This window comes from Liolophura sinensis, chromosome 6 (assembly GCF_032854445.1).
Source record: "Liolophura sinensis isolate JHLJ2023 chromosome 6, CUHK_Ljap_v2, whole genome shotgun sequence".
NCBI lineage: Eukaryota > Metazoa > Mollusca > Polyplacophora > Chitonida > Chitonidae > Liolophura > Liolophura sinensis.
Window position 1 is genome coordinate 79,076,636 of NC_088300.1, and position 13,483 is coordinate 79,090,118.

The window sequence follows — 13,483 nt, forward strand, 5'->3', positions numbered from 1 at the left end:
TACAATCGTCCCTACCGAAAAACGGAAGTTGTAATGGGGGTCTGTGTCCTGCTATCCTAGATTTGACCTTGAACTTCCAGCTGTGACCGCAGACTGAAACTTTCAACATGGCTTCATGGTTCGCCAATATCGAGCAAGCCGTCCCTATCGAGGTGTTTCAGCTGACAGCTAGGTACAGGGAAGACCCAGCGGCTACTAAGGTCAATCTTGGCGTTGGCGGTAAGGCTTTTTGAACATTTCTCACACCCGACAGTGATAAGAAACAGAGGAAAGCGGTCGAGCACAACCATGACGTGAGGTTGTCATTCAGTCCGGCTCGCAGGGGTTGTGTGGAATTTTCATGCGTAAACGTAATATTCACATTTTATGACATTTTAGCAGTGGAAAGTGGGTGCAATACGGGGTCTGTGAATAATATGAAATGTGAAGGAACGACGTAAATGGTATCATAATGTTGATCACTTTATTCCTCGAAGGGAATGTGGTGTCAAGGGAGATAACTTGTCACCGTATTATACCACACCAACCCTCGTTTAAGCTTTATAACAAATCTGATAGACGAAAGGTAAGCTGGAGGTCCCTACCGTAACGCTCAGCTTCAGTCATACATATAAAACCCGACTCGAACCCTGCCTTATTTTTGCTATCCACTGATTCTCTAAAACACCCCAAATGTAATATGTCTAAGCCAGCATTGGCAAACCATCTTTCAACAGTAATTCAGCCGAGTAAACTTTGGAATCAGACAGCTCAAATCAACGTCTGTCATGTTTGGAAGGGTTTTTGTTTTTCAATTTCAGGCAAGGTGATGGGCGGTGAAAATTTTATCCCACCCAAACATTCAGTTTACAGGGCATGCAACTTAACAGAGAATATCGGGTAACCAGTAGAATAAAATTTTCATTGCTCATCACCTTTTCCTGAAGTTGAAAAAAAAAAAATCAAAACATGGAGATGTTGATTTGAATTGTCGGATTCGAAAGTTTAAACGGCTGTTGAAACATGGTTTACAAATGCTGGCTGACATATTACATTTTGGGCGTGATGGGGAATCAGTGGATAGCCAAAATAAGGAAGAGTTCGAGCCATTTTTTTTAGTGAAATTATGGTAGGAGCGTCCAGCTTAGCTTTGGGCTACAGATTTGATAAACATTCCCAAAATGTGTTCCTCCGTAACTAGGAAGCATGTGTTTACCATTAGAAAGAATACCAGTGACCTTCAAGAGCAATATGGTGTAATTTTAGCCTTTGTAGACAGGAAAGACTATTATCATGCCCTGTTGTGTTTTAATTTCTGCATGTGTACTAATGAATAATAGCTTTGTCTCACGTATCTTCAGAATGTGTAATTTTATTAAATTGCAATATTATCTACTTATATGGAAGTTTTTCAAGAGGTTTATTTACTGAATGCAATTTTCAGAAGGTGTATTAATAGAAAAATATTGATCATGGTGAAGACTTTGTGTTTTTCTAATTTTGAGAAAAGTCCACATATTTGATGATTTGATCAGATGACGCTGCCTTTGTGTTTGTCCTCAGCATTTCGCACTGATGATGGTGAGCCCTGGGTTTTACCTGTTGTGCGGACCGCTGAGTCACAGATGGCTGCCGATTTGAGTCTCAATCATGAGTATTTACCTGTTGTGGGACTGGCGTCATTCAGGACAGCTTCTGTTTCTCTTCTGCTAGGACCTGATAGTCCAGCTATTCTAGAAAATCGGGTGAGATTAGATAAGAATAACATCCACAGTATTTTTGTGATTTAGCGGAAGGCTAAAAATTCAAATTCAAAGCTGTAAACTCTTCTACATTTGATGCATTTGGATATGTGCATGTGTTGACAAAGAGTTCGTCCTCAGAATTCAGAGATAACATTTACAAGGGATTTCTTGGATTAAGTACTTTTATCTCAGCTCATATTTTCCATACCAGAGACAGCCTGGTCAAAAGTTACCCTTCTGTGAACTTAGTACAGGTGTGATCATGTAAACTTAGTGCCTGTGTTGCATAAAGTGGAGATTTTGTCATTTGCCAACCAGTACAAAGACACTGCGTACATGTAAAATCTTTGCTGTGGAAAATCCAGCCCCAGCCGAAATTACCTCAGGTAAAGTGGTACAATGTAATCTGTATGCATTATGACTAAACAAGCTGGAAGTCTGTTAAAATTTTGTAACATATATTAGGGCCTACAAATATTTACACATACCAAGTACCTGTGAAGAATTGTATGTCAGCTTTCACTTAGGTACCACTTTTTTTCAGCCTGTTCTAGTTAGCACTTCTGTATTAATGTGTGATGATGTGAGCGAGGTATGCAGCTGTATTTTCATATCTGTCTTCATTGGTTAACATGGCCTGGTATTAACATCAGAACAGGTGAGAAGCCCTACTTCAGTAGTAGAGCTAAAAACTGTGTTAGTAAGACAGTCCAACCTACATCTCACTATAGTATAGTGCCATAGACCTGAGTGACCTATTCATATGAGAGTCAACTACAGTAACATGTCCGAGTTTGTGTTGATTGTGTTGTCTTAACATTTCTCTATTACGGTTTTACTTTCATAGATGAATTCGTTACCTGGTACTGTTGTTTCTAAAACAATTTTGACCCAGTGAATAAGATTATTAAGAACACTTTGTTTGTATATAGAAAGTAGTAAAGTGATTCTTGTGTTAGCAGTGCCTACATATTGTATGCACCACATCCCTACATGTGCCCCACATCCTTACATGTGCCCCACATCCCTACATGTGCCCCACATCCCTACATTTGCCCCTAATCCCTACATCTGCATCACCTCCCTACATCTGTCTCACATCCCTACATCTACCCCACACCCTACATCTGCCCCACACCCCTACATCTGCCTCACATATCTGTTCTACACACCTAAGACCTTAAAATAGGAAGTTGTAACTTCCTCGCGTGGTGTTTAGCATGAAGGGGAAAGTGCAGCGATTGGTTGACCCGTATCAGTATAATGGGTCGGGCGGGGCGGCTTACTTGCCTTCGGTAAGGCGTCTGAGTGAAGCATCCTTATAGCTGCCCCACACCCCTACATCTGCCCCACATCCCTACATATCTGTATCTGCCTCATACATGTACATCTGGTCCACATCTGTACATCTGCCCCACATCCCTACATGTGGAGCAGATGTTATTTATACAAAAACCTTAAACAAAGCAAACAAAGCCATCCCAAAAAACACTGATCAGTTACTATTTCCTCTCTGTTCTTGTATTAATACTGGTTAGTTCATTTTGTATATACATAATTGGGTTTGTTAAAAACTATTTTGATGCAGCAAAAGTTAAAAATCACCTCTGTTTTAACCACTTAAGCAGGAAATGCTAAAATGCTTCAGAAAACACTGCCTGTTAGTGGTCAGGACATGGTGACTTTCTTGAAATGAGTCAAATACATGTATACTTCATCTGAAGGGGCTTGCTTCCAGACTTTAGGTATAACATTTACATGTATGAGGCTGGCAAAAAAAACTAACAAGCAAAAAAAAAACATAAGGCTGACATAAGATGATGTTGTGTTGTTTAATTTTCCTGATGTAAGGCCACCTCTAAGCAGTATGTCACATTTACCATTTTGTGACCTCAGTAGCTTCACTGTGTAGGGGTCTTGTGGTGGAGTGGTTAGCACGCTGGTACTGTACTTTTACACAGGAGCCTCTAATGAGTGCAGTTGATGGGAGTTCAAGTCTAACTCATGCTGGCTTTTTCTGCATTCATTTGTGGGAAGGTCTTCCATCAACCCGTAGATGATTGTGGGTTTCCCTGGTTTCCTTCTACCATAATGCTGGCTGCAGTGATAGGGGAATTTGTAAAACACCAGTCAATTAAATAAATACATGAGTGTGTAAGATGCTTGAATTGTGACATTGGTAGTGCATTCTCTGACTTGGCCTGACTAGGTGGAGGGCGTGCAGTCTCTTGGAGGAACAGGGGCCTTAAGGATTGCAGCTGACTTCCTCTTCAAACACCTCAAGATGGAAACTGTCTATGTGTCTGCACCAACATGGGGTAAGTGAAATCAAGGGTCTGTTGACGTTCAGGTGCATGAAAACTGAAAATCTCTCCACTTTTGTATATACATGTATGCACATTATTCATATGGCTGGAAGTCTTTGACAGTCCTCCTTGAATGTACAGTGTGCTAAAGTATGATGTTACATACTTTTTATTGTACTTATTGACTTATTAAGTGGAGGCAAACTAATTTGTGTTTTTTCCCCAGTTGAAATCAAACACTTCACTTTCACTGAGATATGATTTTTCCGTTGCCAACTTGAATTTAATTGGCTGTATACATTTTGCCAGGTAATCACAAGGGAATTTTTAAGTCGGTGGGCTATCCAAACATCAAAGAGTACAGGTATTGGGATGCTGCAAACAGAAGTTTAGATATCAATGGCATGGTTGAAGATTTAAAGGTAAGGGCTTGATTCTGTGGCTTTAAATCATATATTGTACAGTGGCGTTGGAAGCAGTATGGCTGGTACGTCCATGGCCGTGCCAAGTAAAGTCGAACCAGTTTAATTGTGACCAGCAAAATGAAGACCCATACACACACATGCACTGTATAGACTGTTAAGTACATAAAACTACAGTGTATCTTCATTTGTATGTGAAGAAAAAACCCAAGTAAAACCATATTTCCAGCTATCTAGCTTCTGGGGCCTCGGTCGACTGCTGGCCATACCATTGTCAAATTACTTCTGACGTGCCTGTTGTATAAACTAGGGAATCAAGTCCAATACCACAGGGTTTACTTTGGGAGAAGGGGGCAGCCATCACTTAAAACAGATGAATAATCTTTAATATTATGTATTGGCTAAATCAGTTTACCACGTCATATTAAATGAAGGTGTAGGAATTCGTTAAAAGCTCACTAATACATTAAGGACATTTCAGTAATGAAACTTTCAATCTTCCGATTTTGTTGAATTTAATACCTTTCTAAACGAGGAATTACGCTAATACTGTTCATTATAAATTGTCCTCTTCAGAATGCTCCCCCTAAGTCTGTGGTGATCCTTCACGCCTGTGCTCACAACCCCACAGGTGTGGACCCCACGCCTGAACAGTGGAATCTTATCGGGGATGTTTGTCAGGTGAGTGTTTCTACCATCAGCAACCTGAGTGTAGTAACACTCAAAAAAACAGTTGCGGTGTATAACGTGCATTTACAGTGTATTGCTTGTATCATAACAATATATTACAAAGGCATGTACAGTGTATTGCTTGTATCATAACAATATATTGCAAAAGCATTTACATTGTATTGCTTGTATCATGATAATATATTACAAAGGCATTTACAGTGTATTGCTTGTATCATAACAATATATTACAAAGGCATTTACAGTGTATTGCTTGTATCATAACAATATATTACAAAGGCATTTACAGTGTATTGCTTGTATCATAACAATATATTACATGTACAATATCAGAGTTTTACATGTAAAAAAACAGTGTGCATGTATGCATAATTAGAATGTGATACATGTGCATTTCAGTGTCATTTCAGCCAAGTTTTGATTGGCGTTTTCAGGAGAAGGGCTTGTTCGTGTTGTTTGACTGTGCTTATCAAGGCTTCTCCAGCGGGGACCTGGACAAGGATGCCTGGGCCGTCAGGGAGTTTGTCAACAAGAGAGGCATGGAACTGTTTGTGGCTCAGTCGTACTCCAAGAACTTTGGTCTTTATAGTAAGTGTTGAAATAAAACTTCTTTGCAAATAAGATTCTACCTACAGATATCTACCAGTCCCCATCAATCTGACCTTTAGAGAAGTCTAACACTCTTGATCACCATTGTCACATTTTGTGAGCATATTCAGTTCAGTTTAGCGAAACTGTTTTCTGTTAACATCATCACCTTGGTGAAGCAATATCAATCTGGCGTGTTACAAGAATTTTTGGTTTCCTTTTTATTCAATATTCTGTCGAGACCGATCCCGACACACTGCTGCCCAGTCGATCATCAGATCAAAACTTACTTGCTGGTGCTCAGTTTGTACCTGTGTATGCATGTGCTTCCCATTCAAGGGAAACAATGGAAGGAAAAGCATCCAGTCTGTGTTTAGTTGGATTTATATGTGTGTGTTTTGAGTTGCTCCCCTTTACACCTGCGATGCCACACGTAGTCTACAGGCAAGAAAAGTCTGCAATTCCGTCCTAAAGCTGTCCACTTTTGGGTGATAGAAAGAGGCCGGGACTATAAATATTAGCTTCACATTTTATGAGTTATTTATTTATTTGACTGACTCAAGAAGATTAAATTTGTGTGATGGTATAGGTGTCGTATAAGTGAAATATTCTACACTGCTGTGACAACTGAAGTGAGTTACGTTTGTTCTCTGAATTGAAAGCGTAAATACGATGGGTTTGGTGATGATGACCTTGACCACTAGATGACGTCCTAACAGTGTTGACTTGTTGAGGTCGAAAATTACAAAGTCTTGCGACAACATTTTGTGCATGGGTTCGCCAAATAAATACACAGACTTCACATACAGACATGCATAGATATTGACTTAAACATGATTGCATGGACATTGACTTAAACATGATTGCATGGGTATTGACTTAAATGTGATTGCATGGATATTGACTTAAACATGATTGCATGGATATTGACTTAAACCATGATTGCATGGATATTGACTTAAACATGATTGCATGGATATTGACTTAAACATGATTGTAAACTTAATGAGCCTCCTGTCGCTTCGACAGGTGGATTTTTTTGTGACCTGTCACCGATAAAAATTGCCTTGTGTTATTTTGACCCCTGCATGTAGGTACCCAGTGACTTGACAGGCCAACTTTTCCTAAATTAAATGAGAATTTGTGATGGCTTGTTCAGATACCAGTCATGTATAGCTATAATTGAATAATGAATGGTATTAAGTAACATAGCTTTCCCACAGGTGGGCTGTCCATGCTGTAAATGACAGCTTGTTGGACTTTTCAGGGAAATCATATGTACATGTATGGGTATGTCTGTATGGGACATCAGTGCCCCTGTTTCATAAAATAACAATGCATTCCATGCTGGCATTTGATTTGCCATTGTCATTGCTATGTACATGAGCACTGCTTTATTCAGCAGAATAACATTCTACCATATATGTTTAATTAAGCTAACAAAAGTTTACTCATTGCCCTGAATGATGCGTCCATGTTGGTTACCCGATTGTTTCGGGGATTGCTTGCAGATGAACGTGTCGGTAATCTAGCTGTGGTGACAAAAGACGCTGAGACAATGGCTCGTGTGAGATCTCAACTGGAATTGGTGGTGAGAACGACTTGGTCCAACCCTCCAAACCACGGAGGCAGAATAGTCAGTACAGTGCTGAACAATAGTGCTCTGGCTGCTGAGTGGTGAGTGTGAAAGATAGTGCCCTGCTGTATGCTGGTGAGTTTGAACAATAGTGCCCTTTCTGCTGAGTGGTGAGCGTGAACAATAGTGACCTGGCTACTGGGTGGTGAATATGAATAGTAGTGACCTGGCTACTTGATAGTGAATTTGAACAATAATGCCTTGGCCGCTGGATGGTGAGAGTGAGCAGTAGCGCCCTGTGTGGCGAGTGTGAACACCTATGCACTGTCTGGTGGGTGGTGAGGGTGAGCATTAGTGCCTTTGCTGGTGAGTGGTGAGTGGGAACAATACTGCCTTAGCTGTTAAATGGTGAGTGAACAGTAGTGCCCTTAGTGCTGAGTGTCAAGTGTGGACAGTAGTGCCCTCATTGCTGAGTGTCAAGTGCAAACAGTAGTACCCTCATTGCTGAGTGTCAAGTGCGGACAGTAGTGCCCTTATTGCTGAGTGTTAAGTGCGAACAGTAGTGCCCTCATTGCTGAGTGTTAAGTGCGAACAGTAGTGCCCTCATTGCTGAGTGTCAAGTGCGAACAGTAGTACCCTCATTGCTGAGTGTCAAGTGTGAACAGTAGTACCGTCATTGCTCAGTGTGAATGTAGTGAGTGTGAGGCGTATATAGTTGTTTCACTAGTTCTGGAAAGGTACATGATTTTAGATGCAGCCGCAAGAGTAATACAACGAAAACCTGGATAATATGGTAGGCATATATGCTGGAACCTGGAAAATATGGTAGGCATATATGCTGGAACCTGGACAAAATGGTAGGCATATATGCTGGAAGTTGGGTTCTTTAAGTTGTGGTGTAAAAATCTCCAAATTGGTAAACATTACATTTCAGAACATCACCAAACTTGGCCAGTTTCGATTTCGCGTTTCGACTCTGGGTCACACTAGAAACACTATACAACATAAGAATATTTATTCATGCAGGATACCAACTGTATAATGGACTGGGATTAGGAAAGAGAGTAACAATCCAGGAGGAAAACTTGCTTGTTGCCACAAGTGTGATTTTTCAACAACCATTTTTTCGCATATGGCTTCTGAACTCAGACTGAAGGAAGATCACTCCTAGGGCTTGTGAGAGCAACATAGAATGTGCGACTCACTACTGAGCAAATACCCAGATTTTTGTGAAATTATATAAAGTATCTTTTTAAAGAAGAGATTCTTGACATGCAGATAATAGATTTATCCAATGTAAAGCATAAAACAAAAATAATTTTGGGGGAAAAAAAACAGATATAGTTTTCCTCCACTTAAGAAGTCAATAAGTACAATAAAAAGTACATAATATCATACTCAAGCACACTGTTTTTAACAACTGCTCATGCGAGGAGAACTGTCAAAGATTTCCAGCCATATAAACATATGGACAATGAACGTAAAGACATTGTGCCAAAAACTAGTCATCAGAGTCTGAAATCTACAATTAGCAGTTTTTATTCCCAGGTTTCTAACATTGTCACCATTGGAAGTACTGCCCTGGCTACTGAGTGGTGGAATGTGAATGACTGTGCCCTGAATGAGGATTTTGAACAATAGTGTCCTGAATGGTTATTGTATGGAATGGTGCCCTGAGCAGTGAGGGTGATTATTAAGTGGGAATTTCTAGATGCCTCTGGTCTCACTTTTTGCGGGACTATGGCAAGTTTATAACATGCTTGCATAGAATTGCACTTACTGAAGCCTGGTTTACAAAGCAAAATCACAAACTGCACCTGACATACCTTCCATGACAGCTGTTAGCTATCAGCCAAACCCAGCCAGCATTCAATATATAAAGCATTGTTCAAAAATTGGGTTCAGATTTATTGCCATATTCACTATAGATGTTGTCAGACTTGCCTAACTGACCTAGGGTTTCTAGTTTATTGAAGATGCTTCTGTTCTGCAGGAAGGAGAGTGTTCAGAAGATGGCTGACCGGATTCTGTTGATGAGGAAACAGCTGTTTGAGAAGCTACGAGCCAACGGTACTCCCGGTAAATGGGACCACATCGTGAAACAGACCGGCATGTTCAGCTTCACAGGATTGAATCGTGAGTACACGTGTTTGCCCTGTGTGAGGTTAGGAGGTGTCCATGTAGGTGAGGGAAGGATACAGTGAGGTGTGGTTTGCTGTGTGAGGTTAGGAGGTGTACAGGTAGGTGAGGGAAGGATACAGTGAGGTGTGGTCTGCTGTGTGAGGTTAGGAGGTGTCCATGTAGGCGAGGGAAGGATACAGTGAGGTGTGGTCTGCTGTGTGAGGTTAGGAGGTGTACAGGTAGGTGAGGGATAGGTACAGTGAGATGTTCTCCCCTGTGTGAGGTGTGCATATAGGTGAGGGATGGGTACAGGGAGATGTTCTCTCCTGTGTGAGGTTAGGAGGTGTACATGTAGGTGAGGGATGGGTACAGCCAGATGTGCTCTCCAGTGTGAGGTTAGGAGGTGTACCTGTAGGTGAGGGATGGGTACAGTGAGATGTGCTCTCCAGTGTGAGGTTAGGAGGTGTACCTGTAGGTGAGGGATGGGTACAGTGAAATGTGCTCTCCAGTGTGAGGTTAGGGATGGTACAGTGAGATGTGCTCTCCAGTGTGAGGTTAGGAGGTGTACGTGTAGGTGAGGGATGGGTACAGTGAAATGTGCTCTCCAGTGTGAGGTTAGGAGGTGTACATGTAGGTGAGGGATGGGTACAGTGAAATGTGCTCTCCAGTGTGAGGTTAGGATTTGATCATGTAGATAAGGGATGGTACAGTGAGATGTGCTCTCCAGTGTGAGGTTAGGCAGTGTACATGTAGATGAGGGATTGGTACAGTGAGATGTGCTCTCCTGTGTGAGGTTAGGAGGTGTACCTGTAAGTGAGGGATGGGTACAGTGAAATGTGCTCTCCAGTGTGAGGTTAGGATTTGATCATGTAGATAAGGGATGGTACAGTGAGATGTGCTCTCCAGTGTGAGGTTAGGCAGTGTACATGTAGGTGAGGGATGGGTACAGTGAAATGTGCTCTCCAGTGTGAGGTTAGGATTTGATCATGTAGATAAGGGATGGTACAGTGAGATGTGCTCTCCAGTTGAGGTTAGGCAGTGTACATGTAGATGAGGGATTGGTACAGTGAGATGTGCTCTCCAGTGTGAGGTTAGGCAGTGTACATGTAGGTGAGGGATTGGTACAGTGAGATGTGCTCTCCAGTGTGAGGTTAGGAGTTGTACCTGTAGGTGAGGGATGGGTACAGTGAGATGTGCTTTCCTGTGTGAGGTTAGGACGTGTACTTGTAGGTGAGGGATGGGTACAGTGAGATGTGCTCTCCAGTGTGAGGTTAGGAGGTGTACATGTAGGTGAGGGATGGGTACAGTGAAATGTGCTCCCCAGTGTGAGGTTAGGGATGGTACAGTGAGATGTGCTCTCCAGTGTGAGGTTAGGATTTGATCATGTAGATAAGGGATGGTACAGTGAGATGTGCTCTCCTGTGTGAGGTTAGGAGGTGTACCTGTAGGTGAGGGATGGGTACAGTGAAATGTGCTCTCCAGTGTGAGGTTTGGAGGTGTACCTGTAGGTGAGGGATGGGTACAGTGAAATGTGCTCCCCAGTGTGAGGTTAGGATTTGATCATGTAGATAAGGGATGGTACAGTGAGATGTGCTCTCCTGTGTGAGGTTAGGAGGTGTACCTGTAGGTGAGGGATGGGTACAGCCAGATGTGCTTTCCTGTTTGAGGTTAGGAGGTGTACCTGTAGGTGAGGGATGGGTACAGTGAAATGTGCTCTCCAGTGTGAGGTTAGGATTTGATCATGTAGATAAGGGATGGTACAGTGAGATGTGCTCTCCAGTGTGAGGTTAGGAGTTGTACCTGTAAGTGAGGGATGGGTACAGTGAAATGAGCTCTCCAGTGTGAGGTTAGGATTTGATCATGTAGATAAGGGATGGTACAGTGAGATGTGCTCTCCAGTGTGAGGTTAGGAGGGGTACCTGTAGGTGAGGGATGGGTACAGTGAGATGTGCTCTCCTGTGTGAGGTTAGGAGGTGTACCTGTAGGTGAGGGATGGGTACAGTGAAATGTGCTCCCCAGTGTGAGGTTAGGATTTGATCATGTAGATAAGGGATGGTACAGTGAGATGTGCTCTCCAGTGTGAGGTTAGGAGGTGTACATGTAGGTGAGGGATGGGTACAGTGAAATGTGCTCTCCAGTGTGAGGTTAGGATTTGATCATGTAGATAACCAGAGTTCAGACACAGTTTAGGTACAACTGTACAATGCTGGAACAAGAGGTAAATGAGCAAGCTGAATGTAATCACAAAGGTGTATAGTTGCCATACTAATTTGTAAAACAGTTTGTTGAATATGAAGATGGGTTGGGTTTTGGGTTGAATCAGATATTGAATGAGTCATTAATTCATGTGCATGTAATGTATGTGGGAGGACAACTGATTTCCTTCCTAACTTCCTCTCTGTTGGCTCATGGAAAAGTCTCTGCTGGCTGTGGTCCTATAAGTGAAAATATTCTTGAGGAAAACACCAGTCATAATGAATACTTACTGTATTAAGCAGAACACATGTGTGTATTGTAGCACTGTGTCTGCTAAGACATGGTACATAGTGTTTGTGTGTATTGTAAGTTATGTTTGCTGTGTTTAGGAGCTTGGTTGTTTTGGCTGTGCAGTTTGCTGTGTTTAGGAGCTTGGTTGTTTTGGCTGTGCAGTTTGCTGTGTTTAGGAGCTTGGTTGTTTTTGTTGGACAGTTTATAGTGGTTAGGAACTTGATTGCTTTGGCTGGGTAGTTTGCTGTGTTTAGGAGGTTGGTTGTTTTGGCTGTGCAGTTTGATGTGTTTAGGAGGTTGGTAGTTTTGGCTGTGCAGTTTGCTGTGTTTAGGAGGTTGGTAGTTTTGGCTGTGCAGTTTGCTGTGTTTAGGAGGTTGGTTGTTTTGGCTGTGCAGTTTGATGTGTTTAGGAGGTCGATTGTTTTGGCTGTGCAGTTTGCTGTATTTGGGAGCTTGGTTGTTTTGGCTGGTCAGTTTATTGTGTTAGGAACTTGATTGCTTTGGCTGTGCAGTTTGCTGTGTTTATTAGGTTGATTGTTTTTGCTGGACAGTTTGTTGTGTTTAGGAACTTAGTTGTTTTGGCTGGACAGTTTATTGTGTTTAGGAGCTTGGTTGTTTTGGCTGGACAGGGTCCTGTGTTTAAGAGCTTGATTGTTTTGGCTGGTCAGTTTATAGAGTTTAGGAGCTTGGTTGTTTTGGCTTTGCAGTTTGGTGTGTATAGCAGCTTGGTTGTTTTGGCTGGGTAGTTTGCTGTGTTTAGGAGCTTGGATGTTTTTGCTGGGCAGTTTGCGGTGTTTAGGAGCAGGGATGTTTTGGCTGGTCAGTTTATTGTGTTTAGGAGCATGGTTGTTTTGTCTTTGCAGTTTGATGTGTTAAGGAGCTTGGTTGTTTTGGCCGTGCAGTTTGATGTGTTTAGGAGCTTGATTGTTTTGGCTGGGTAGTTTGTTGTGTTTAGGAGCTTGGATGTTTTTGCTGGACAGTTTGCTGTGTTTAGGAGCTTGGTTGTTTTTGTTGGACAGTTTATAGTGGTTAGGAACTTGATTGCTTTGGCTGGGTAGTTTGCTGTGTTTAGGAGGTTGGTTGTTTTTGCTTGTCAGTTTGTTGACATATGCTTTTGTTATACTTACAGCGCAACAGGTGGATATCCTGATCTCCAAATACCACATCTACTTACTGAAGACTGGACGGATAAACATGTGTGGTCTGACTACGAAGAACATTGATTATGTTGCTAAGGCCATTCATGATGTGGTGTCAAATGCTTGATCAGATATTGTTTATATCAAAACCAGCAGCAGAGATTATGTTCTCTCTCATATAATGTAAGTAGATATTATGTTTTTTTTCTTGAACACAGAAGCATGCGAAATCACCTGCATTCTAATAAATTTATGGTAAGATAAAAACGAATTAGATGAATATTTGTCTAAAAAAAAATTTTCTTTGTGATTCCGAAAATAGACTGAAATTCGTGAAGTTGATTTACAGTTGGTTTTGATTTAGAACCGTTGTAAAATACAGAACTGGGAGCTTGGTACCTGGAGGCTGGAATTAGTGATTAACAATGCA

At 41.7% G+C, this 13,483-nt stretch overlaps 1 protein-coding gene across 1 annotated transcript; it reads left to right on the plus strand.

The window, feature by feature from the left end:
• The first annotated feature begins 102 nt into the window (after positions 1-102).
• Positions 103-13,378, plus strand: LOC135466724 (aspartate aminotransferase, cytoplasmic-like). Its single transcript, XM_064744378.1, has 9 exons — positions 103-219; positions 1,543-1,724; positions 3,934-4,042; positions 4,340-4,452; positions 5,029-5,133; positions 5,577-5,730; positions 7,242-7,407; positions 9,300-9,442; positions 13,044-13,378. Exons 1-9 carry the CDS (start codon positions 108-110, stop codon positions 13,178-13,180), a joined length of 1,221 nt encoding a protein of 406 aa, XP_064600448.1. The 5' UTR covers positions 103-107; the 3' UTR covers positions 13,181-13,378.
• Positions 13,379-13,483: the final 105 nt, after the last annotated feature.